The 26,322-nt window shown below is 38.4% G+C and overlaps 1 protein-coding gene across 2 annotated transcripts in view; it reads right to left on the reverse strand.

Moving 5' to 3' along the window:
• The window catches only part of COL3A1 (collagen type III alpha 1 chain), a 41,000-nt gene that overhangs the window by 12,346 nt on the left and 2,332 nt on the right, over window positions 1-26,322 (reverse strand). Inside the window, exons 2-34 of one of the 2 annotated variants that reach the window (XM_075529397.1) lie at window positions 18,124-18,320; window positions 16,936-16,986; window positions 16,209-16,322; window positions 15,625-15,702; window positions 14,137-14,190; window positions 13,619-13,672; window positions 12,655-12,708; window positions 11,942-11,995; window positions 11,736-11,789; window positions 10,979-11,032; window positions 10,519-10,563; window positions 10,359-10,412; window positions 9,799-9,843; window positions 8,974-9,027; window positions 8,189-8,287; window positions 7,634-7,678; window positions 7,380-7,478; window positions 7,140-7,193; window positions 6,919-7,026; window positions 6,659-6,712; window positions 5,957-6,055; window positions 5,606-5,659; window positions 5,374-5,472; window positions 4,958-5,011; window positions 4,792-4,845; window positions 4,384-4,437; window positions 3,774-3,827; window positions 3,417-3,461; window positions 2,728-2,826; window positions 2,533-2,640; window positions 2,069-2,122; window positions 461-514; window positions 312-365 (exon numbers count right to left, since the gene is read on the reverse strand). In XM_075529397.1, coding sequence (XP_075385512.1) covers window positions 312-365; window positions 461-514; window positions 2,069-2,122; window positions 2,533-2,640; window positions 2,728-2,826; window positions 3,417-3,461; window positions 3,774-3,827; window positions 4,384-4,437; window positions 4,792-4,845; window positions 4,958-5,011; window positions 5,374-5,472; window positions 5,606-5,659; window positions 5,957-6,055; window positions 6,659-6,712; window positions 6,919-7,026; window positions 7,140-7,193; window positions 7,380-7,478; window positions 7,634-7,678; window positions 8,189-8,287; window positions 8,974-9,027; window positions 9,799-9,843; window positions 10,359-10,412; window positions 10,519-10,563; window positions 10,979-11,032; window positions 11,736-11,789; window positions 11,942-11,995; window positions 12,655-12,708; window positions 13,619-13,672; window positions 14,137-14,190; window positions 15,625-15,702; window positions 16,209-16,322; window positions 16,936-16,986; window positions 18,124-18,320 — 2,303 coding nt within the window. Of the gene's footprint in view, window positions 1-311; window positions 366-460; window positions 515-2,068; window positions 2,123-2,532; window positions 2,641-2,727; window positions 2,827-3,416; window positions 3,462-3,773; window positions 3,828-4,383; window positions 4,438-4,791; window positions 4,846-4,957; window positions 5,012-5,373; window positions 5,473-5,605; window positions 5,660-5,956; window positions 6,056-6,658; window positions 6,713-6,918; window positions 7,027-7,139; window positions 7,194-7,379; window positions 7,479-7,633; window positions 7,679-8,188; window positions 8,288-8,973; window positions 9,028-9,798; window positions 9,844-10,358; window positions 10,413-10,518; window positions 10,564-10,978; window positions 11,033-11,735; window positions 11,790-11,941; window positions 11,996-12,654; window positions 12,709-13,618; window positions 13,673-14,136; window positions 14,191-15,624; window positions 15,703-16,208; window positions 16,323-16,935; window positions 16,987-18,117; window positions 18,321-26,322 lie in introns of both variants that reach the window. The other variant, XM_075529396.1, reaches the window with a different exon arrangement.

Consider the following 26,322-nt stretch of genomic DNA (forward strand, 5'->3'; position numbering starts at 1 on the left):
AGGGAGATTTAAATCTAGAAGACACCACAGGTATAGATCCTAGGGGTTAAAAAACAGTTCCTTGCAGATGCATGTTATTTATGCAAATTTTATTTTTCAGGACTTCTATTGGAAAGTCTGACTTAAAATACTTTTTAGTGAATATGGTCTAAAAGAAATTTAACCTTTCCGTGCAGGTCATAAGGTTTCTAAAGAGAGTACCTCCAACGGAGGATTGGGACTCTGGATGAAGAAATGCTAACGAGAGAAGCCAGAGTCATTGCTGCTAGTACAGGAGTAAAGCACAGGTTGAAACTGTCTTGAGCACTTACAGGGCCACCGCGAGGGCCGGCTGGACCTGGAAGTCCAGGGGCGCCACCTTCACCCTGAAAAGAGAGCAGGAGAATAACTGATGTTGCTGCTGCCTGGCATCCAGAATCACCATATTTTATTTTCATTTCTATACAGTAGCAAGCATCACCTTATCTCCATTCTGTCCGGGGGGGCCAGGGGGACCAATGGGACCAACTGAGCCCTGAAAAAAAATAGAATTAAAAAAAAATTTGAAGACAAAGTGTATCATTTTTCTTATTAATCAAGGCTATAAAGATATACTTTTCATCCACTTAATTTCAAATATGATTTATCTCTTAGCTTGGATGACATACTCTTTACTTGTACTATAAATACTACAGAACTGAGAGTAAATATAGGATTCCAGGAGGATGCTCCTAAAAGACAATAAGACTCAGCAGCAATTTACTGATTTATTTGTTTTCTCTCTATTCCAGAAGATGAGACATAAGACATGATATGAAAATTAAGGGGATTTGTTCTACTCCTGAATGATTAAAAATATTTTGATAAATGGAGATTTTTCATTATTAATTTTTACTTAGAATTCATAAATAAAGTATTAGGCATCTTGTAATTTTTTTACCCATCTAAATTGTCAGGAATATTTATGAATTTCTCTAGGGCAACTGCAGTCAGAACAGTAGGTATGAAATGGCTTGCTCATCATGTTTCCTTATTATAATCATACCCAGAAGATATTTGATAAGGAGAATAGAATGTATTGAAATGTGGCTTTGTTTTCCTTTTATCTTCTTGTTTTGAAATAGCTATAGGCTCACATTACATTTTAAATATATGGCAAGAGAAGACCTATGATACTGTCTTATACAACCCCCCAAATGAAGAACTAGGCATTTTTATAATCCTAGAGTTTCCTCATATTTCATGAGTTGCACATATATTTGTGTGTGCTGTGTGTGTGCATGTACGTCTCTATAATTTTTTCAGTTGAGTAGCATTATAAAACCGCTCCTACAATCTAGCTATACAAGTGTACAATCATCACAAAACTCTTTTGTGGAGTAAGTTTATAATCAAACCACTCCTTAATTCTCTCATCCTTAAAACTTAAAAATCGCAAATGTGTTCTACATTTCTAAAATGATATAGTACATGAATGGAATCGGGCTTTGTCTATCCTTTTGAGGTGGTCATATCTCGCCTCTCACCGGCATGCACTCAAGAATTCTTCCTTCTAGGTTCATACAATTGGTGCACGCATAGATAGCGCATTGACTCTTGTGGCTAAGTAGTATTCCTTGGTATAGAGAAACCACAAGATTACTGTACCTATGAAAATGAGCTCTCTTAATGAGCGGATTGACCTTCTTGGATTCTAGAGACTCCTCACGGCCTGGTCCTTTATCTCATTTTGATATTTTTCCATTCTAACCCAGCCTACTGCCAGAGTCAGTTCTGAGTCTGGTGGCCTTCGATCGGGTTTCTGAGGCTGTAAGTTTTTGTGGGAGCAGATAGCTTTGTCTTTCTTCCCAGAAGCGAGTGGTGGATTTAAGCCTCTAATCTGGTGGTTCACAATCCGCTCTTGGGTCACTATAGAATTAACAGGCAGGGAAAGAGTTAAACCCTGCATTTTGGTCATCAAGACATGCGGTCTTCTTAATACCCAGGGGTTGTAAACTGTGATTTAATTTTCCAGGAAGACTTTAAATGAGAACAAAAACAGTTAAAGATAAGACCTGTTTATCACCAATGCAAATGTGCTAAAACTTACCCTTGGACCATCTTTTCCTGGAGCGCCGTCAATACCAGGGCTGCCTGGTTCACCCTGTAAAACACAATCCAGTGTAATAAGATGATGTTGTTGTTGGGTACCAATGAAAGCAGTTGGACTCAGAGCGAATCCAGCTGCCCCCTAGAAGAACTGCCCCCTAGAAGAAGTTTTCCCTAAGGTGTGGTCTTTAAGGGAGCACATCCCTGGGGTTTTCTCCCATGTAAATGGGCTGGAACTGCCCAGCGTTTGGTCAGCAGCCAAGCAATTTGCCATGGCTCTAAGGTTACAGCCCTGCACATTTGGCAGCACCTGCCAACAGTAACGAACTTTAAGACTTGCTGTGATGTCTATTACACATTCTGATAATCACTCTGAATAAATCTGATAACTTCCTATTAGGATTGTTTGGGTTTTTTTTTTACTTATAAAGGCTGTTATACAAAGAGGAGAAACCAAGTCAGCACCTTTTCACCCTTAGGGCCTGCACCTCCAGGGCCTCCTCTCTCGCCAGGCATCCCTTGTAGACCAGGAGAACCAGAAGGACCAGGTGGCCCAGCAGGACCGGCAGGACCCTAAAATGAAAGGAGAAATATTAATTCACAAGAAAGAAATGGCATGTCTTTTCTAAAATTTAGATTAATTGAATTTTGTGGAGTTACCTTTCCTCCTTCAGGACCAGGGGGGCCAGCTCCACCTCTAGCTCCGGGGTTCCCAGGTTGTCCAGGAGCTCCACGTTCACCAGGGGCACCAGAATCACCCTGTTGTAGGAAAACATACAATCTGAATTAGAAAAATTAAAGCACTAGAAAGAAATGATGCAAAACAATTGTTCCTTAATCTCTGTCCTTTTGAAGAGGGCAACTATATTCACAATGTTTATTTTTAAACAGCTTGGGAATATGTACAGTTATTAAAACATTTTAACCATGTTTTGGAAACTAGCAACTCAAAAGGATGAACCCAATTAAGTAACTGTTCATTCATATTTGGTCTGCCTACTTATGAACTACCTTTGAACTGTTTAGTATCATCCTATTCACAGGAGTAAAGCTTTTTCTACCCAAACAGTTTTATTTTATAGAATTAGTACACTGACATGAGTTGTTATTTGAGAATTTCAGGACCACAGTCGCTCCTATGATGCTGACGGGCATCCCAGAACCTGCCTTTCTAGATGACCTAAATGCAATGCATTGCTTTGTCTTGGGTTCCCTAAGTATAACCACCAAACACTGCAAGATGTTGCTTTTCTAAAGTGAATGTTAGTTTGTTGCAATAAGTCTATATCACTAATACAATTCTCTGTACTGCTCTGAGGATATGAGCCAATAGATGCGAGAACATTTACCTTGCCTCCTGGTGTTCCAGGTGCACCGATATCACCCTTTGGACCCTAAAAGATGAATGTTATTCATGATATGAAAATATCAGCAAAATTCATATTTGATTCATATGCATATCACACAACTAGTGAAATATTGAAGCTATATAATTTTCCCTGTGCATTTTATTTTGTGGAAAAATTAAAGCTCTATATGATAGTTGCCATTTAAATGTATTTTCTTTATTTTGGAAGTGGGTATTTCAACCCTGTATGTTAAAACTCAGAGACCATGGCAAGAGAAAAAGCGAACATTAACACTTGATAAATGAAAGCTACCCATTTTCCTTATTGCCGGGTTTGAAAAAATGGCAGGTCACTTACGGGTTCACCAGGTTTTCCGTTTTCTCCGGGAGGGCCTCCAGGACCAGGCAAGCCCTACAAAGAATCACAGGGGCCAAGCATCATCAAGCGTCTTCATGCCAAGCATGACTTACCGGAAAGCTTCTTCGAGGTAAACGTTTCTACAACTTATTTAGAAATTGGTGCTGGTGGCCTCTATAGAGGTAGTTTATGCTCATCAAAAACCAAAGACAGGAATAGGACAAGCATAGCTCACAAATGGGTCCCATCTTACTCCGTTCTCTCTATGGCTGCATTAAACATGGAATTAATGCATGTGGAACGACGGATTTAGAATTGGGAGTGTATGTCACAATGTTATATTGTATAAGTTTCACTAGTACTTTAAAGAAATAACATCCATCCAACAATTCTGAAATAAGCATGGAATATATCTATTAATATTGCCTGCCCTTTACATTCAAGATAAAAGGCAAATAAAAAAAATCAAGCTTATGCTAAGTGGCACTACATGAGTGTAACAGAAAATTTGAACACTTCAGTAAGTCAACAAATAAAGAAATCAAAAGGGACTCTTTAATTGCCTGATAAAAGCAAGATCCTGATTTATACGCAAAGAGTAAGTTCTTACTTGTAGTCCAGGTGGGCCCGGGGATCCTGCTTCTCCCTTGTCACCAGACGCCCCCTGTGCAAAGAAAATGTAAGCAGCGGATCCACTATGAACTACTCTTTCCTGTCCAGTCTAAGCAGCCTGCCTTGCAGCCTAACATTCATTGCTGACTTAAAAGGGATGGCACGAAGAAGGGGGACCACATGGACTGGGATCGAGATACAAGACAGACATGGACGAGGTCAACGTCCATGTGAGCATTTCATTAGTTATCTAAGTAGGCATGTTTCAAAATTGCTTTGGTGCATGATAATGATGTAGTGTCTGAAACAATGTAATTCTGGAAGTCTGCCTTTTTCCCTGAGGACAACTCACGATCCACACTGGATCTCAGACAAAAAAACCCATGATCTATATTTAAAAACTTACGGTAGGTCCAGGGGGCCCCTGAGGTCCAGTTTCACCATTCTTTCCTGCAGGACCCTAAAGGAAAACAAGAGTTAGAGAAACAGAAATAATAAAGATAAGAGAGAGAATTATATATTTAAAGTGTGTCTTTTAGAAGGCGAGACATAAATGGATGAGAGTCAGGTACCTGAGGTCCAGGTACTCCAGGGCCACCCCGTTCACCATTCTTGCCAGTAGCACCCTATGGAAATGTCCAATAGTTAATAATTTCCGAGAGTAAATCACTAATACTGCTCTGGACTGCTTGCTTCACACTCATACATCCCCAACCAAAAACGATTTCCTAGAGCCTGTTATTATTGCAGGCTGCCATTAATCTGATTTCAACGACTGGCCATTTTGAGAGCTAGCTATCTGTAAATGTTGAAGAGTTGGGAGAAAAAAATACTTTAGCCCTCTTCTCACACGACATATGGATTTTCATATATTTTTCTGCTTCTTGAGGTGAAGATCCAAGTTGGGACATAGCTACATTCCCATGTGTAAATTTAAAGGCCATTTCCCAATAATTATGTATTTTAAGCAATGAACAAAGACACTTACATCGTTTCCTTTAGGACCTGGGAAACCCATCACACCAGGCTGACCTCGGGGACCAGATGGGCCTGGAGGACCTGGTCGACCACTTTCACCTTGACTTCCCTAATAAGAAAAGACATACATTAGTACGAGTTTGCTAAAGACCTGAATCAAAATACATATTCAGGCATAGGTCACAATAAGCATTTCGTGTTTCATTGAGTGTGTGACATGGGATTTTTCAAAAGGTACCTACTGGAGGGCCTGGTTTTCCGTCATTGCCTGGGCCTCCTGGACTTCCGGGCATACCCTGAGTAGAAGAAGGCAGTCAGTTGATTTACTATCATGTCTTCACGAAATAAGCATATATACGCTGAAAAAGTTCGAGGTTTTCACACATACTTTTTTTGGTTAATGTTTACAAGTGTCTTGGTCAAGTGCTCTGTCCTTCCTTCATCTATTCTAACGTAGGGTTTCTTGAAATAAGTTTTGATTTGTTTTGAGCCTTATAAAAAAGCCAATTTGACTTCAGTTATCTTGGATCCGTCTCTATTCACTGTCAGCTTCCTCTAGGAATGGAGTCAACTTGAAGCATGAACCACTGTACCCTCATTCCTGGACCTCCAGGAAGACCGTCCCGGCCAGGTTCCCCAGCAACTCCTCTGGCGCCAGCAGGGCCTGGACCGCCGCGCTCCCCAGCAGGGCCCTAGGGGGAGAAACAAGGAGCCACGTGCTTCAGCTATCCTCCATTGACCTGGGCATTGACAATGTTCATATCAAAGCAAAGAAATTAATTTCTCCGTAAGTTTGTTATGCAGCTGAAATGCTACCTATAAAATCGCAGTTAGCTATTAGCTTATAGTACCATAATGGAAAAAATCTTAAGAGGACTATGAGGACTATTAACTGTTTTGAGAAACAAACCCCACAATGATTAGTGGGTTTATCAATAAATGGCTGTAAATAAAAAGTCAAATGTCTTTAATGATATGAAATCATTTTTGCATAGCACTTTAAAGTTTTCAAAGAGCTTTCAGACATTTTCGTTTAGATAGTCTGTACTATCCTGCATGATACTAAGATAAATGTGTCCCAGTTGGTATATAAATTAAAGGTGCCTGAGGGATTGATTTATTTTAATTTCAAAGCTAGGAAATGAACAAGAGCTGGGAATCGGTTTAACACAGGGTGCCACTTTCCTAAATTCCAGTCTATTGCTTTCAGAAATTAGTTTTCATTCATGAGAAATATAGAAACAATGCTCACTTGTAGAAGTATCATTTTGGAGAACAGAAAATGAGTTATTTACCTTTTCTCCGGGAAGGCCATTGGCACCAGCAGGTCCTCGGAATCCAGGGGCACCCTGGGAATAATGAAAGCCGAGTAATTTAGTCAAAAGCATTTTCCATAGTTCTTGGTTGGCAATGTAAACATTGATATGTTATAGATTCTAAGTTTAAAGAAATAGTTGGGTTTAGGTGCTTAAGACAAATGGCGGTTGGTTGATGGTAACGTTTATGGGGACGATAGTGCTTTTTATTTTCCTTAGATGCCTCCAGAATGACGTACCCTTTCTCCCACATTTCCTGGAAGTCCATTTGCACCAGGTTCTCCAGGAGAGCCGTCTTTGCCATCTTCACCCTTAGGCCCTGGGATACCTGGAGAACCAGCTTCACCCTAAGCAGGTGACAAAGAAATGGTGGCACATTTGGATGACATATTTTACACATTTACTTCCCAATTTTATTTCCTTGTTATGAGATGATCATGGCCGGTAGGCTAGCACTTACCCGTTCACCACGTGGTCCCGGTTCTCCTTTGGCACCATTTTTACCCGCTTCGCCCTGAATGAAAGGAAATTTTGGCTTACAACAGGGAGGCTAGACCAACACCAGGAGCCCTAGGACCACAGGGTTCGTGTTGAAACCCTGAGTGAAATACAATTAAATCCAGCAGAACGGGAGCAAAATGACAGTGCTTTCTATTTGTCATGTAGGAATTAGCCCACAAATTAAAAACAGGCTACTTACTGGACCACCCCGAACTCCCGGAATGCCGTTAGTACCAGCTGGTCCTGGAGGGCCTCGAGCTCCCATTAATCCTGGAGCCCCAGGAATGCCAGCAGGACCCTAAAAATAACCCAATAACATTAACATCGAACAAGCCGAACTTGAGCTTTCTTTTCTGACTGTTTAATTTAAACAGCACAAATCTGTCGCTAGATAAAGTGCCAAAGGAACTGAGAGGACATGCGGGAGAGGATTGCGGGGTGTGGGTAGCTTACCATTTCCCCTTTTCCGCCGGGACTCCCGTTAGTCCCAGGGGGACCCTAGAGAGAAGGGGAGTATGTCAATGAGAGCACAAGCAGGATTTCTCTGTTTGAAGTTGCTTTTATGTTGGGAAAACGCATTCACTGGGGAATGCGATACTTTATAGAAAGAAGGTGATATTTTTTTCAACTATAGCACACCACATAACATTTTGGCAATAGAGTTATTGTGGTCTACATATGTAATTAAGTAATAAGAAATAGTTTGGTCTTGTTTCTTCCCTCAATTATTATGACTGGGACTTGATTCAGGCACATTCTCCAAAATGTCAGATGATTTATCTATTTTCCACTTTACGCCGTGCCATATAGGAATTAAGTTCTAGAAATGTGTAACCTTCAAATGTGAGCATTTTTACTAAGAATGTCAGGATTTATCACATCTGGTAAAGTCATCGCAGATCACGAATCCATTTTTTTTTTCCAAGAAGAAAATTTCAACCAACTGAAACATATGCATGTATAAGTTTAGAACCTCTTTCCATATGCAGTGATTTATTCATTACTTACAGGAGGACCTTGAGCACCAGCATGTCCCTGAGGTCCAGGCTCCCCTCTTTGTCCAGGAGAACCACTGGAACCAGGAGATCCAGCAGGTCCAACCTCACCCTAAGAGATAAAACCCTAAGAAGTCACTTTCTTTTGCCACTTAGCCATTTACTCTTAAGTCTGGTTAAGCCTAGCCCCCAAAGGCTAAAACATATGACTAAATGCTGAAGTCAAGCAGGGATTGTTCATCACAAAGGCAGCGAACACGGCAAACACCGAAAGGCTTCCAAAACGGTTCATGAAAAATCCATTATTCTCTAATTCCATTTGTCCATGAACTTTTCGAAGCTCTTTCAAATGTGTATAACTTTATCCACTTCCCTTCCCAGGAAGAGGAAAAATAAAGAGAGGAGCTAAGAAGTGCCATCTGGAGGGCTGAGTGCTGGGGATAACAAGCCACTTTAATCTCAGGAATATGCTTTTTAAGATGAAAGATATTCTTTGAAGTGGTAACCAAAAACACTTTTAAGAAGCAACTCAATATTCTTTTGTTGTCTCCAACACATATTTCATATTCTTCTATAAACACACACACACAAACACAAAACTCATTGCTATTCAGTCAATCCCCACTAATCGTGATCCACCAGGACAGAACAGAACTACTCTATAGGGTTGACAAGACAACAATCTCTGCAGGAGCAATTGCCACCTCTTTTTCCTACAGAGGGGCTGATAGGTTACTGGAGAAGCACTTTAACCACTGCCACATTAGGGTTTCTATCTTTCTAGGAATGCATATTTACCTTAGCACCAGGGGAACCAGGGAATCCCGCAGTTCCAGGAGGACCAGGGGGCCCCTAAAAGTTAAATACAATTGTAAGAGGTCTTAATCAAATACATTAAAGCTAACACTACTAATTAATAGTAAGGAACCCCTTACAAAACCATAGAAGACATTTCTGCAAATTAATTATACAGAATACTCAAACCTAAAGCCAGCAAGTTGATCTTGACTCATAGCAACCCATAGGACAGATTGGGACTGTCCAATAGTGTTTCCATGTCTGTAATCTTGTTCAGAAGCAAACTCCCATGCCTTTCTCTCACACGACCAACCAACTCAAACCAAACTCACTGCCATCAAGACCGTTCTGACTCACAATGTTCAGAGAAATGAAGAGTGAAATCTAAAGTTAGAAAATCAGAATTCTCCTTTTTGTTTCATTCTGTAATTTTTCCAGGTAATCTGAGCTGTTGTGCTCTCTTCTTTAAAATAAGGATCACATTATTATTTTTCACAGGATTACAGTCAATATTTAATTGTCTTACCCAATATCGGGTATTAACTGGCATTGGGAGCAGTACACAAGTGCTAACAATGTGTTGAGTCTATTAAGGAGTATCTGATCTAGATTTGTTTATGAGTTCTGTGTCAATTGCAATCAGGTATATGTTGGCATTGTTGGATATTGGTTCTAGAACAAAATTAATATAGCTATGTATCTAGAGAGAGCGAACACAGAAATGGACACACACACACACACACACACACACACAAAGCACACCACAGTGCATACGCTAGCTCTCCTTAACCTGGAGCAAAGCCCAGCTGATAGAATGTTACTTACTGGTTGGCCATCACTACCCCGAGCACCGTCATTGCCTCGAGACCCCTAAAAAGAGAAGTTTGTGTCAAGTATTTCCTAATTTGGAACGACTTGTCACAGTTAAGATTCTGACTAAAATTTTGACTCAATTAAATTAAAATGCCCTGAAGCATATTTAAATCTGCTTACTAAGTTCAGGTGTTTATAGATAACTTGTTAAAATGCTGATCTAGTCAGCCACGTTTTCTATGTGAGGATTCGAGTCTTGTCTTTCAAAGAACTGAACGTGAATATCTGGCACTAAATCAAAAGGCTCGTGGCCATCGAGTCGATTAAAACTCACATTGCTCCAATCACACACAGATTTTAAAAATAAAGCCCCTAAGTAGAGATACTAATTATAAAATATTTATTCTTTCCCTTGTAGTTCTAGTAGAAATCGAATGACTGTGACTTTGAGCATGATGTTATAGAAACAACATTGTGGGGTGACTTCCACAGCCGGGGACTCTGGCAAGGAGGAGGCTCGTATTTGCCCCTGGGGGGTGCTCAGGGGCTGGCCTCAGTGAGCACACACTTACTGCAGCTCCAGGAAGCCCCGGCCGTCCTCTTTCACCAGGACTCCCTCTGGGACCCTGCAGAGCAAAATGAACAGGATGGGTTTACTTGAAAGTCTGTACACACTACTGACTGTGAGGCGGTTAGTAGCTAAACTGAAAATTATATGATCAGGGTAATTACCATTGGTCCAGGAGATCCATTTTCACCAGGAAGACCATTTTCACCCTAGAGAAATGAGATATGACATTATTCTATGTAGTCAACTCTATTTTATACATCTTTAAGTACAGCATATTATGAAGAAACTGTTCTAAGATCTAAGGAAAAGGTACCTTTTAATAAATCAGATGCTGGTTAGCAATTTATCAGAAATCTCAATTTCTGGACTTTAAAAGCTTGAGAACTAAACAGACATGTTCTTGGAGCCACCCTAGGATGTTCAGTAATTTCTAACCTGAGCACTTTGATTTACCTCCTGAAAACTTGAATATAAGACCTTAATTATAATTTTTCATCATCCACAGGACAAATTCAGGTAAATCTCAGGAAAAAAGCTAAACTCAAAAACATGAGTCTTAGGCATAGCTATACAATTTTTCAAGTAGCCAACGTAAGGAAACATTCTTCTTTTGGGATTTACCTTTAATCCAGGAGCACCAGTTTCACCCTTTTCTCCATTTCGCCCATCAAAGCCCTACGGAGCACATGAAAGGAGTCCAATCCATTAACACGTGTTAGTGATCCAGATTGCTCTCTGCATCCATTGCATTCAACATTTAATTAGTAGTTCTTACCCCTAGCAAATCTTTAAACATTGACTTACATATTGTAAAATGGTTTTCAACGGGTTGAAGACATTTGACATTTTTAATAGCACAAAGATATGTACTAATTGGAGAGTATAACTCAGCTCAAGTGAAAAATCCCTTGATTTATTGAGTGAGAAACGTCAGACTTCAGTTTACATCTATTAAGTTGCTATATTTTGGGTCCGTTGGTTAAATCCGCTTAAAGTTTTAGCATGGAAATAGGTGCTAGATTCAATAAACACCCAGAATTCTTGACAAAATATGTCTATTTTTTTCTGATAGTGGTGATATGAATGTTAAATTATACTTCTTGAAGGATTCCCATACTCTATCACTTTGTGTAGAAAAAATGGTTGGTTAAAAATATAAAGTTGATAGACTTTTATTTTTCTATGAAAATATTGTGCACCTATTCAAAGATTAATATGAGTTCAGTGGTATTAAGACATCAACACTTTTTGGAGTAACAGGTTATTGGTCTCGGAACCAGCTATTTGGGAGACATACTGAATTTTCCAATGAACTTGGTTAGATAAGGAAAGACAGACAAATGGGACAGATTATAGACAATTTAAAAACTCTACTTACTCTATGTCCTTTTATCCCGGGGAAGCCAGGCATGCCAGCAGGACCCTTGATACCCTAAACATAATTAATATAAATATTATTAATAAAGCTGTACACAGACTCGCAATCTAGTAATAAAATGAGTTTTACTCCTAACTGTATAACACTTTACAAGCTAAGGTAATTGTGCATTGTTCCAGTTGATTTATTGGATTCTAAAGACTTACTGGAGGCCCAGGCAATCCTCGCTCTCCAGATCTTCCGGGTCTTCCCGATTCCCCCTAGGTGGAAAAGTAAAGAATCTGTAGGTGCTTGTGCATGAGAAAACACATTACAGGCAATTAGGAAACCAATTTCTTTGTATTTTGTTTCCTCTGGTCAATGACTAATCAAAACAGCTGAGCTAAAGGTATAATTGTTACAGTTCTTTCTTAGTAGATGGCCACCTTGGTATACATTTAAGAAAAATACTAGTTATCTTTCCTCACTGACATATCATGACCATCCCTCAACCCAGTGCCAATCACTTGCCATAGGAAATTCCATGGGAAAGATGCAACAGCATAATGTTAAAGATTTTTACACTTTTTGAGCTTACAATGTCCTGTTATTCAGAACAGAGAGGAGAAACTTACTTCTTCAGTTAAGCAATATATTCGCTAACTAAATCTTGGAATTCAATAAATTGTATATCTAAAGTTACAACTATCATACAGATAGTCACTGATTAATATAAGGTACAATGTTGTTAAGACATAAACACTTTTTAAAATAAACCCCTCCCACATCACCCTGAGATTCTGGCATATAGTAAATGCTATTTAGAATATCCAGCTGAAAAATAAACCTTAACTATCTCAATCCACCCCTTGCCTACTTGGCACCTGTACACACCTTGCCATCTTGGCACCTGTATCTACATTCAACCCTAAAAACTTACATCTTTTCCAGGAGGACCAGGTGGACCAGCACCACCAGGAGGTCCGGGAGGACCCTAAAAATGAGAAAATAAATTAAAAACAGCAACTTAAAACAGCAAAATAAAAGCAAATATGCTTGTAACATTTTTGTATCAGTTTACTGTTATATACTATGTACATTCCTGGAAGGTATAATCCTCTTTTAGAAAACACTTCCAGTGCTACCATGAAATTGACAATTAGTTGATATTATACCTATCTTGTAGCTAAACTGTACTATTTATTTAATTTATTTTAATAGATATTAAAAGCTTCAAGTGTCTATATTTTATGTGTGTATTTAAAAATCCAAATGTACTAATGACATGTCTTTCTAAGTACTTTGTAATATTGAATTAAATGAATCACACCTTGTTTGCTTACTTTTGTAGCATATTCACCTGGAGAACTTTATTCCCACTACCACATATTGGATTCTGACTCTTAGTGACCCTCTATAGAATGCCCTAGCCCGCAAAACTTTACAGGGGTCATATAGCCTCATACGTCTCGCTGGGAGTGATTGGTGAGTTTGAACCACTGACTTTCCAGCAATTACCTGGCAGCACTACAGGAGCACGCTATTAAATTGCACTATTCCAAAATAAGTTTTAAAATGTTATATAAGACAACTAGATGCAAGAATGAACTGGGCAGCTAGAAGAAATTAAACTTATATTTAGTCGAGAAAGGATCTGTATCCACATTGGGAAGTAGACTCTCTGATGGCCAATAAGCCAGGAAATTCAATAGTGTCTCTAAGATCATTAAACTAATAAAAGAGTTTAGAAAATCTTGGACATTAATTCAACTATCTAAAAATACTATTTTCTTTTTAAAATTTTAATATATGCTTGGTAGTGATCTATGAATATATTCCAGAAACTGAAGTTGGTGCCTAAAAGGAATTTTAATTTACTAAATATATATTAAATTACTACTTACAGCAGGACCAGCTTGTCCCATTTCACCAGGGGGACCTTGGTATCCTGGGGAACCCTAAAGGATTGGAAATAGGTAAATATTTTGAAAGCAACACAATCTTCATATTATTCATTTATATCTTAAGGATGTTGAGAAATCAGGATTTGTTAATGTAGATCATTTGTTTCCAGTTTATAAAAATTGGACCATGTATTACCAGGTCAGAATTAAGTTCATGTGTTCCCTTCTGTTATATTACATTGCAGTAAAATGAATTGTCTTGTACTTGAAGCCCTATACCATGTCAATTAAATATGTCATTTACAATTATTAAAAAAAATTTTGTTAACAGATATTAGTGGAAGGGCATTAAAAGCAGAATTTTAGCATCTTTAAAAGAACAGTAAGTTACTTGGGTTGGACATATCTACTCATTTGTGATTTTGCATGTTGTGAATGGAGCAATCAAAGTGGGAATTTCTATTCACTTGCTTTGTACAATATTCTTGAAGAAAACACCACAAAAGGGCTATACTTACAGGAGAGCCAGGATGACCGGATGTACCAGGGGGACCAGGAGGGCCTGGAGGACCCTGGAATATAAATTTGAATGTTAAATACAACATGAATGCATGTGAAATATACTTCATTCACACATGAAAGCAATGATTCTATTTAAACCTGATATCACTACCATTAGAATGAGAACAGTCATATTGCCTTACAGTATGCATGGCTCTGATTTGGGAGCTCCATAAAAAAATAGAGCTCAGTAAAAGGTCCTCACTCTAACTTAAATTCCAACTAGATCAGTAAAAATTCATAAAAGTAAAATAGGTTTCCATTAGTCTCCTAAAAACAGGGCTTCAAAATATAAAACAAGTCAATCCAATGTGCCATGAGAGGCTCTGCACGATGCGGCTGGTGGTGACATCGAAGAACACATTCCCTGGCAGAAACTCTGTTTATCTGCTCCCCTTAAATTTCATGAGCTGTATTTAGAAAACAGGGCTACAAATCAATCCCAAATGTATAACCACGTTGATATAAACGTCGCAGGAAAAATATTTTATCTCAGCAGTGGTAACATGTGAGCCATGGTAGCGTTGCTACGCGATTCATCGTGGCTCATAAATTCAGATGAAAGTGGGAAATCTTCAGTGTTGTGGCATGTTACTACTAAATGTCAATGAGAAATTTATGAAACAACAATTTGTAATTGGGATTTGTTAATGTAGATGATTTGTTTCCAGTTAGAGTTTTGGAAATCACAAATAAGAGACCAAAAACCTGTGCAGTGACCTTTCATGATCCCAGAGAAACTAGTCCATTATGATGCCTTCATTTACATGTGTCTGCACTGTCACCCACGGGATGTTCTTTCCTGCCTCAGCTCTGGGCTAGACCAAGGGTCCTTTACGTGGAAATCCTATTGTATGTGCATGTGCCCAGGTGGAAGTGCTTTTGAAATTTTCTTCGATCAAATTTTAGTCCATTAACATGGAAGGAACCCCTTCAGATACAGCGCGACTCTTTAACGACTGAGCCAATTCTGGAAACGCCTCTGGGAATCTCTGTGCTTGATTTGAAGTCTCGTTAGACAGAATGCTTTGCTCAGGAGTTACCACGTGGTGGGCATCCACAGCAGAGTTGCATTTCATACACAAACACAAACCAAAAAGCACTCTGAGAAACGTAGTTGAGTAAAAAAAGAACCCCAAAACTCGGAACACCCCAATAAAACTCAGCTGCAATTCCAGGACTACCTCGGAAGGACAGAGATAAGCCTGGAGGGCAGCAGACCCTCCACGCAGGTACTTAGAGCCCCGAGGAAGGATGGAATGTTGAAACATCCACAAAAAGGAAGTGACAAGGAACCAACGTGCCAGACAGAACACAGAGCACGACGATGCCGTGGCGCTCCTATTTCCTAACAATACTACATTCCTAAAATAACAACCATCCAAGATTTGACAAACTTGAAGCCTAGTTAGTGCTCTAAAATGATGAGAAATATATGTACATACAGCTGGGCCAGAAAAGACTCCTCCTCCACCTCCGCCTCCAGCCTTGACATCATATGAATCAAACTGGGGAGAATAGTTCTGTATCAAAGAGACCAGACAGTTATGAACAATTAGTACGTACCTTACAGTTCTTTTCAAAATTATTTAGCAGTTCAACCTTTACTATTCACTGAGCTTCTGCATGCCAGAAAGAATGACAACAGTATTTCAGGTGTTTTTTGTCCAAAAATGCTTGGGTTTTGCCATTGGGCTTGGAAAGGGACAAGAGGACAGTTTCTCTAGGTTACTTTGGGAGTTGACGGCTCATTTCTCACGCATGGCATATATGTTAAATGTCTTCTGAGAAAGGGGAATATGTAAAGACATGGGAATACCAGTGATGACAGTATGAGGCAAAAGGGATGTTTGTAAAGGGCCTGGAGCACGATACATCCAAGCAACAAAGCATAATTTGTTGCAACACAAAGACAGGGAACAGCTGGTGGGAACCCACATGTTGAGAAGTAATATAGTCCAAAGACAAGAGAAGGAACTAGGTCGTTTTGAAGGTTGGGAGAGAAGATTTTAGCCTTGTAATTTATTACCTGACCACCGTTAGGACATGATTGGCAGATTCCAGGAGCACCGGGTGGACCAGGAGAACCTGGTTGTCCAGGAAAACCAGGGTCACCATTTCTCCCAGGAATACCAGGAGGACCCTAAAAAATTAAATTCAGATATTAAAATATAGAAAACTGAGAAGATCGAGTGCTTCAGAATTATCACACTGTACCTTCTGTACCTGACAAGAGGATGGATTGATAGGTGATTTAACTTCTTGGAAGCAAATGTGTTTTTATCTGATTCATACTAATAATTTAGGTGTAATTTATTTTTATGGAGCACTAGTGGCGGAGTGAGTTAAGCATTGTGCAGCTAATTGATCGGTTCAACTCTACCATCTCTCAGGGGAGAGATATGAGGCTGTGTGCTCCTGTAAAGGTGTATAGCCTCAACGCTATTCGAACGATTCAACTATGTCTTCGAGGGCTGCGGCAAGTCCAAACTGACTTCATGGTTTGGGGGCTAGTTTGGGTGTTGATTATTTTCACCCATGATTTATGTTTTCACATTGTTAGTGAAGATAAAGTCATTATATGAAGTTTGAGAAATTTGAATATTTACATGTACAATGAAGGGAGTCTGTCCTTTTAAATAGCAAAGTAACTGTATCCATCCTAAAAGTTCAAATCTCAGAAGGACATGATGACAAAAAATGTATAATGGAAACATCACCAGCATTTCTCATTTCACTAAAGAATCTTTACTTACTGGATCTCCCTTAGGGCCTTGAGGTCCAATGCCATTAGGTGAATAAGTAGGCTAATAAATGGAAAAGATATAGATTAAAAAGACATGAAAACACCTTTGTCATGAAGTGTATCACAATTTGCATAGTGACCTCTTAACTCTAATCACACTTAATCCCTAGTTTTAAATTGGAACATTCATCATTCACGTGTAATATCATTCTGATTGTAAGAAAGGGCTTTCTGTATTCTCAAAGGTTGCAAATGATCAAGAAAAACAGAACAATACACATTTTTACAGTAAAGAACCCCCTAACAAGCATGAAGAAGCCAATGATTCTGAAGATTCATAACCCACCATGTACTAAATCACTTGATCTCACCAGGCAACATTTTATTCTAGTCACTGTCTTGCTGTATGTATGGGTAGATCTCTTTAAACTGCCAGACTTCTCAAAGGAAAGTTGCTTCTGTTCACGTGCAGACACACACACTGTATTTCGTGTGGTGGCTGAAATAAGTGCCAAAATAAGTAAAATGGAGCCTATATCCAGATCTACCCTGAATGTCTGCTGGAGGCCCAGATAAACGTAGCTTTTAACTATCTTAAGAACCTAAAGAAAATTAGCTGCTAAATGATCATAGCATATTTTCATTCATATTCATTCTTGATTTTAGCAGAGCTGAATGTATACCTCAAATCAGTATTGTATGCCTTTTCTCAATTTTGAAATTGAGAAATCCCAGAAGAAATAAAGTGGTTCCAGTATTGCTTTTTCCGCATTGGCATCGTTCTTGAGACTGTGAAGCACTAGGGGCATTAGGCCATGATGTTTGCAACGGCAGCATCACTGCAGACCTCATAGCTACAGCTGTTTCCCCACTGCATTTGGACATTTCATTAAGAACTAAAGCATCATACTCAGCAAAAATTGTACTCATAAAGGTGACACCCTCAGAGACCAGAAAATGTCTGGCAGATAAGAAACATCTGCTATGAATGTGGTGATTCATTTTATTGTGACGAGAGACACTAGCAATGCATGCCTCTAAGTGCCTATTGAATTATTCATGAGTAATTTAATATATGAAAGAATAAAGTAAGCCAAAGATTGTTACATAGCCAAAACACACTGTAGGAGCTATTCGTGCGACCATGTGAATTTTGCAATTTGCCGTTTAAAAACAAAACAACAAAACTCACAGATACCGGAGGCTGTGGGCAAACGGGGCAGCATTCTCCAAATGGGATCTCAGGGTTCGGACAGTCTAGTTCTTGTTCATCACAGATGATCTCATCACAGAGGACGGACCCCGAATCACAGACGCAGATCTGACACGGCTCTGGTTTCCAGACGTCTCTTTCCGCGTAGTTCTGACCAAGGTGGGAGCATCCTCCAGATATGACTGGAAGAGGAGTCAAATGGCGTGATGCTTTCTCACAGTTTGCTTAAGGACATTTTAACATGACTATGTTCAATAGGTGTCTAAGCAAAAGTCTCTTTCGAAGTTGCAACCCAGGGAGCCTCTTCTGACAGTTTACCAACTAAAAATGCACACACAAAATCAAATCTGACAATTCTCGATGCGATTCAGCCACTTGATAAGAATATTTGCTTACAGGATGAAGAACATCTCCTAGAAGTTCAAGGACCTAGGTTTGGATCTCAGCTGTCTCTTAAACACAAAGTATGGATTTTATGTTAGATATGCATTTGCCTTTGAAAAGCATTAGCTATGTCTTTTAGAATTTATCATATTTCTTTCACATTTCTTAGAAACCATAATAGACTTAGAACTACCATTTATGAATATTCAGCTAAAAGAATAGATGTATTTTTAGGCATTGGCCACATACAAATCATATTTTAAAGCTTAACAGACCCAAACATTTGAAGATATTTTGAAAGAGAACATTTCTTTTATTTTCACTAAGTGAATTTGTGAATGTGCCAAAAAAAATCATATATTTTGTGGAATCTTCTAAAAAAAGGATAATGCTTGCAATCCCAAATCTATTCATTAAATACATCAATATTGGGATACAGTAATAAAGTTTCAAGGTCAGTAGGCATTTAATTTTTTATTTAATGGGGATTTAATTCCACTGACCGTCATGAAAGTACTCAAGTATACATTTATTGTTTGTGCGGTGGAAAAGCACTTTCTACTTAATCCCCCTTCTTTGCTTTAACAGTGGCTGGGAGCGCTACACGAAAGAGAGGAGTTTGTTATTCATTCTGAAGAGCTGTATGAACCTAGTTGAAAAAATTAGCGGGCAGCTGAGCTTCTTTTGTCTGTGTAAAAATTCTTCCAAGATTTTCCTGGGAGCAGATTGTCAAAACTCATTGGATGTCTTCAACATCAGGACTCCCTCTGGCTGTTGGATGTCAATAGGTACACACCCCAGGATGTAACAACATATTGTATGCCCCATATTGATGTGAAGAGGCTTAGAAATCACAAAAAAACGTAACACTTCAAAAATAGGAGGGAGGGGGGAAGCTTTTTTTCTTCTTTGAGAATAAAACACAAATATTGGCAAAGAATACGTTAGAATAATAAGGAAAACTATGAATCATTACCATGCATATTTGTGGCTTAAAATGGTCAAAAAGTTAGCTTCAACCAAGATTTGCTTCCCAATTATATGTTAGGAACTGAAATTTCAGCATCTATTAACAATGAATCAGCTTAGGGTTTGCCAACATAAAACCTGGTCTCAATTCTTAAGACATTAGCTGTGGGTTGTGCCTAAGTACAGCTTTAGTTCTTAAAGAGTACCACGATAGCTCGCCAGTAATTGAGTAAATCAATAATGTTTCTAACAATCTGTAAAAATTTTGCAAATAACAAATGGTGTACTGTTTAGTACTTTTGTATTTTGTGAGACATTGAAATTTTATTTTCTCAAAGCAAGATCTTTGAAAAGTCGGCCGAAGGAGGCCTGCTTAGGAGGAAGCAAGCGCTGTGTCAGCTGCGCTCTGTGCTTCTCTGCAGGCCCCGCCCCTCGCGAGGCTTCTGAGCTGGTCTCCGGCTCCAGAGGATGCACAGCCATGAGGATTACCTCCTTGAGTAACAATTTCCGTCTTCTCTTAACGATCCATTTTTGTTTTGTTTAATTATTTGTTTTTGTTTTTATAGGCTTGACTGGCTTACTACAATTAATGAAAAAGGGAAAACAGAATGTCAGACCCTATAGCCTAATCAAATGGGCTTGATTCCCTACTTTCCTGTAGGGGGACAGATAGAGGGTTTGATACCTTTGCGCTACATCGTCAATGATTCAGGAAGCTTTTAAGAGTCAGTTTATATACCATGTTACAAGTTCCCAATGTGAGTTACAGCTAATAAAAGGGAATAAAATTGTTTCATTGCAATTTTAAATAGATAAGAAAGAATCTGTCTATTCTTTCTGTTTATCTCTGTTATTCCAGTTTCTCATCCCTGTTTGAAACAAATGGGTTGGATTATTGGAAAGAAGCATTATCTAAGCTTTTTAAAAGAGCATTCCTTTATACTTAGTGAAGATAAACTAAATGCCAAAATGCTGACGTCAGTGTAAATGCAGTGAACCTATCTGAATGGTGCTAGGAAAGATGTATTTATAAGATGAACAATTACTTTCCTTCATATAATTATGAAAGGTGATCATATCAGAGGGCCTAGGCAATAAACTCATTTGTTCTCATAAGGAGAACTGAAGTCTTATGTTTTAAAACTGTTCTTTTTAAACAACGGTTTGCAATAAAGATGTGAAAGTTTTAATAAGATGCTATGATTGTTTAGTGAACTAAAAGCACTTATTGTTACACTGATTGTTCTTTGCTTTGGGTCCACCTTTCTTTAGATGAATCTTCTTTTAAAATTTACTATAGAAAATTTATATTTATATTCCTGCAGAATAATTTTGGATAAAGATATTCTCACTAGTAATATGAACTGTAAACCTTACCCTAGCCTTCAAAGGACAGCTAGTTTAAGACAACACTTTCATCTCTGGATCAGGATGGTGTCTATGAGGGAACCCAGCAGCTAAAGCTAAATCTATTGTTTTCATTTTTAATCATCTGCTCTTCATATATTCCTTATGTGTCTTGCAACTAACATACACTTTTGATATCCCATGTATTCATCCTCCGGTGCTTATGTCTCTAGACTGTCATAATATCACTAGATTTACAACATTTCCCATTTGCCCTGCAAATTATTTTCAAAATTGAGCACGTTATTGGTTTATAAAAATTGTACGAGAATTTATTAGAATTAGGTTATATCCAATATTATATAAATAAAAATTGTTGTTAGCCTCTTGCTTTCAAACTGTATTAGAAATCATATATAGAATTTTTTAAAAGCAAACAGATGCCATTTTGCAAGTTGAGTTGCTTTAATGTACTCTCCCCGCCGCCTCAAACCTCACTTATATGAAGTCGATTCTGATGCGCAGGGAGCCACCAGGGAAGAGAAGAAAGGCCCCTGTGAGAGTCTGAGACAGTCAATCTTTTATGGGAGTGCAAAGCCTCGTCTTTCTCTCTGGAGCAGCTGGTGGTTTTGAACTGCAGGCCTGGCGATTAGCAGCCCCACACATAACCAACTCTGGCACCATGCATGACTTTTTATCCTTCGCACTGGCGGAGGAGTTAACACGGTGCACATGTATCTTGTCAGCAATTTAGAATCCAACAATTCTAAGTCAAAGAAAAAGTTGGGTTGTTTGAAAAATGAGGATCATTGCAGTTTTATTGGCAAAGCTTATTTCATGTTCACTTAAAAGAAATTTGACTCTTGTGAAAAAGCTCTAGAAACATGGCTGAATCTCATTCCCTACATTCTCTATGTCAGTCGCCTTTGTTGAAAAGAGGGGAGAATTGTAGGCAGTGTCATTTAGCATACTGTTCTGTATCTGAAAAAATATGGCTGACAATATTTCTACTGGAAATCTATGTGTGCAAAAATCCTGGCATTGTAAAGAAATTGGAGAGTGCTTCAGATTCAAAAGAAATAAAATATAATCTTCTGCATTTAAAAATTAGATACTGAGATAGTGAAATAACTGTCATGTCATATATGTCCCACCTTATATATCAAGATTGTAGAGAAGTGTGTGTGTGTGAAAATACTGTTTATAAAAATATTAAGTACAAGGCCAATTTAATTTTTACTACTAGGCAAAGTAATCGATTTTTCAATTACTCGTCATTTAAACTAAATCTCCTTCCTCTAACTCCTCGTGTCACTTTGTATTTTGTTCCTTGTTGCAAACATCCACGTCTGAAATGTGTTCGTGGCCACACAGGTGACGATTGGATGAAGTCATCTCTATCCTAGCCTCTAAATTACAAAACAAAATGAAGATAACACATGGCACAGTCCAGTCTTATCTTCCTGTATTTCCCAGTCTCTTTTTAAGAGCACCAGAGTGAATTAAAAATTAACATAATCTATTCTATTTGTTGATTTTATTTAAGTTCTACAAATGGTCAATAGTGTAGTTTTTTTTACTTTCATTATTGTGATTTAAGTAGAGTATGTTAGGCTTGTCTTGGAATCATTTGCTGAGTAAAAATGATACACATTTGTGGAGGAAAAATAATATTCCTCTGAAACATTCAATTAAAATTTTAATTTCACTTTGCTCAAAAATAATTTTTTCTCTTCTTACTGAATCCTTGTCTAGAGAAAGATGTTCTATAATCTGCAAATCTAAAAATAACAGCTAAAGTAAATGATCATAGCATTATTTTCCCTCTACATTGGAAAGTTGAATGATATGCAAGTGGGGGTGTATAGCGTTCACATAGTTTCCACGTGAAATATGTTTGATTTTTATATTACACCTATGCTAGGAAGACATATTTTTCTTATATGTGGTTCTAGATGTGGGTAGGAATATCTTAAAATATTTCAGGTGTGGTAACAAAATGGGCTCTGGAGGGAGTATTTTTTTGGGGGGGGGAGTATGTTTAAGATGAATATTTTTAATTTTAAAGAGGTATTTTTCACGAACAAAGTAAATTCTGTTTCTTCATGTCCCCGCCAACAGCACAGCAAAACAATATAAAACAAATGAACAAAAACTCTATGAATGATCATTTCCAGATGTTTCTGTTTTATTCTTTATAGATATATGACTTTTATGTCTCCGAACAAAAATTTTGCTTGCGTAATTAATATTTTACTCTACCAAAGCAAAGCAAAAAATAATTAGAAAACTTAAACGTCTTCTACATGCCATAATCATTTATTGTTTGTAATGCAACGTGAGTCATGGCCAATAATAAAAACACTGAATGAAATGTAAAGTTTACAATTTACTTTCTTTATATCATCAAATTGCTGTTGTTAATTGCCATTGAGTCCACTGGGCCTCAAGGTGACCTACTGTCAAATACTTTTAGTCTTTCTTTATGGCAAATTTGTTAGCCAATAGGAAGGAAGCTAATACTAAGCATCATTTGCATAGCACGGCCCATGTGGCAGCTAGTGATCACGTTGCTTTGCATATCTTTCTTATTTAATCCACTCAAGAGCCCAAAGTCTAATTTTACAGTTGAACAATCTCAGACACAGAAAGGCTAAGTAAGTTTCACATGGTTACATGGTAAGAGATGAAGCTCAAATGGGAACCTAGGAAGGCTGGCTCTGGATTTGATCATTGTAACCACTACATTTCATTCCCTTTCTGCTCTGCCAAAGACAGTCTAGGTTCTAGGATGAAAGCGATCAACTTCAAAGCTTTGCCCCAGTAGGGTGAGTAAGCCCTGTGAAGTCGAGCAAGGCATGTTTTAAAGAAATGCCATTTTTCTACAACATGTCTTCACTATCTGGTCTCCAAACAAGAAGAGAGCCTTTAAAGTCTAGTTATACTTTATTTTCTCCTGACCCTATGAACAAGAATTGCATCTGCAAGGGCTCCCTCACAACAACCAGACCACCGACAGGATTAAAGTCTGGTTCAGAAAGGCAGCAGGCAATTTTACCTTGTATAGGGAAATGGGATTCTAAAAACAATAAACCCCCTGTCCCTCAAAGTGCACAGAACCGATAGAGGTCTGAATCCATTGCTGAAATTATGTTTAGGAGATCCCTAAGGGATTCAAAGGATCCCTACCAATGAACTTCTAACTTCATTAGAAGTTTCCCTCCTCAGGTTGGATGTTTCAACATGCTATGAGAACGCAAAGGGATGCCTCTCTGACCTCCATGAACTGGAGAAGTGTATTCATGTGTTCCGCCCTCCACCACAAACACAGCTAAAAACAACGTCTGTGAAAACAAGATGCTCCTTGACTGAAGCACAAACGTCTCAATGTTGGTTTTCAAAACAAATTTTACTTTCCGTATGTTTTGAAACTTTCATCTTGGAGTTTTACATCTTTAGGGCATTTTAACTGCTGCCCCACATCTTTGAACTTCTCATTTGCTTCATTAAAATGACAAGTTGAAAGCAAATCTTGACCTCAGTCATGGAAAATACCAGGGTTTTATTAGTTTATCAGAAAGGAATTCACTCGTGCTGTGTTTTCATTAGGAACAGACAAGAACTCGGGTCCTTAATGTAACCCTCCACGCTGCACTTAAGTGATTTGTGTAAGAAACGCTGTCTCGGTTTTTCTGTTGTCGTCCTGACAAGAGACATGCGGAGAAGCCCCTCCCTCCTTGAAAACGCTGGCTTGTTTTTAAACGGCAGACTCTTGGGATCTTTTATTTATGTTCGTATCTGTGAATGTGGACAATGGGAGCTCTTTTTCGAGGGAAATAGCTTGTTCAAGAAACAGTTTGCTGAGATGCTTCCAGAAAGCCATTGTAGATCTGGAAACTTGACAAATGTTCTTCATGTTCAGCTAGGAAACATCTTTCACCTTCCAAGTTTGAGCTCTTAAGCAATCTACTTTAATCATTTCAAGGCGGTGAGAGCATTTGATGTTACAAAATTAAAGAACTGGGCTAGATAAATCTTTGGAATTTGCACCGCGTCATCCAGATGGCAACCCTGTTGTTTCAGTAGATGGCACCCTTCACTGTGAGTGCCAGTCTGTAGCTGACTCGAGACTCAAGGGGGAGCAGACTCACAGCGTTTTTTGTTTTTTTAAAAAAACGAAGTCTTTAGCTAAGCCATCAACCCAGGAATCGGAATGACTTGAATGGCATGCAATGGCAGCCTTCCTCTTCCAGCCTTCCAGGGGGTTCCTCCCCTCTCTTATAAAGCTGCTTAGTTTGCTTTCATTGAATCAGGACATCTATTTATGCCCTGGTAGCCACATCAGCTGGTGTAAAGTGCTTTTGAGGTGCTAAGGAAGCGTAAGGCATCAGAAATGAAAAACACAAAATTTCGTGTCAGTGAGACTTTATTCACTTATAAGTTATGCAATTACAGATTTGATGATCATGTCTGGTTAAGTTTAAGCTTCTGAACTTCTTTTTCTCAATAGGATCCTCAATTCAGAGTTGAGGATTAAAGACAAAAGATCTACCTTTTTACCACCTTTGTATGTGCCTTCATTCACGTATTTTCTAGAATAATGTACAGTGTTGGAGTAGCTCCTTGTAGTGAAAGGAGGTGAAAAAGAAGACAATCCAGGCACTAGGACTTGAGCGTATTGTTGTGTTCTCCGGCTTTACCACTGTCTTCACTAAGGCACTAAAGCAGGTCCGATGACCGACCCTGACTTGTCTGAGAAAGGATGCTTTCTTCCCCGCAAAGCCCCACGGTTTCTCATGGTTATGTGCAACATGTTTTCCCTGTTAGCGTCTATCGGGAGGGAACATAATCAGAAACATGACTGCTATGTGCTTGGTTAACAACGAAACATAATGGAAAATGGACTCTCATAACAAGTAATAAGAAACTTATTTCTGAGTTCACTTACACTTTTATAATTTCCAAGCAAGTAAAGACTCATGGTTGATTCTACGGAATTGTCAGAATAGATAAATAGAGAAGTCCTAACATTAGAGACCATATATAATTAGAAAAAAAAGTCTTCTTTCTGCCCTCATGACTTAGCAGTAGTTATCTAGACATCATTTATCGAATAAGCAATGTGCCAACTACTTACATTAAGCAAAGATTACATTAGCGACTTAAAACATTTTTAAAAATTTCTATGGACTTTTGGAAAAAGCACATTTCTGAAAAAATGTTGCATAGTGTTGCCACTGTGTGTGTGACATGACATCATGTCAATACTATAATAGAATGGAATTTAACGCTAAAAATCATATATTTAATATTTCACTTTAAAATTCTAGTTATTCCAGTTACGCAGCATTCCTAGCGGTATTATGGAAAAGGCATTTTGCTGTTGGCCACTAGGTGGCGACCCCTTACGTTTAAATTTGTCATGTTTTAAAAACTAGAGGAAACGTAAAAAAGACGGTGTTTCTCCTTTTGTGGACCAAAAGT

Source organism: Tenrec ecaudatus, chromosome 13 (genome assembly GCF_050624435.1).
Source record: "Tenrec ecaudatus isolate mTenEca1 chromosome 13, mTenEca1.hap1, whole genome shotgun sequence".
Classification (NCBI taxonomy): domain Eukaryota; kingdom Metazoa; phylum Chordata; class Mammalia; order Afrosoricida; family Tenrecidae; genus Tenrec; species Tenrec ecaudatus.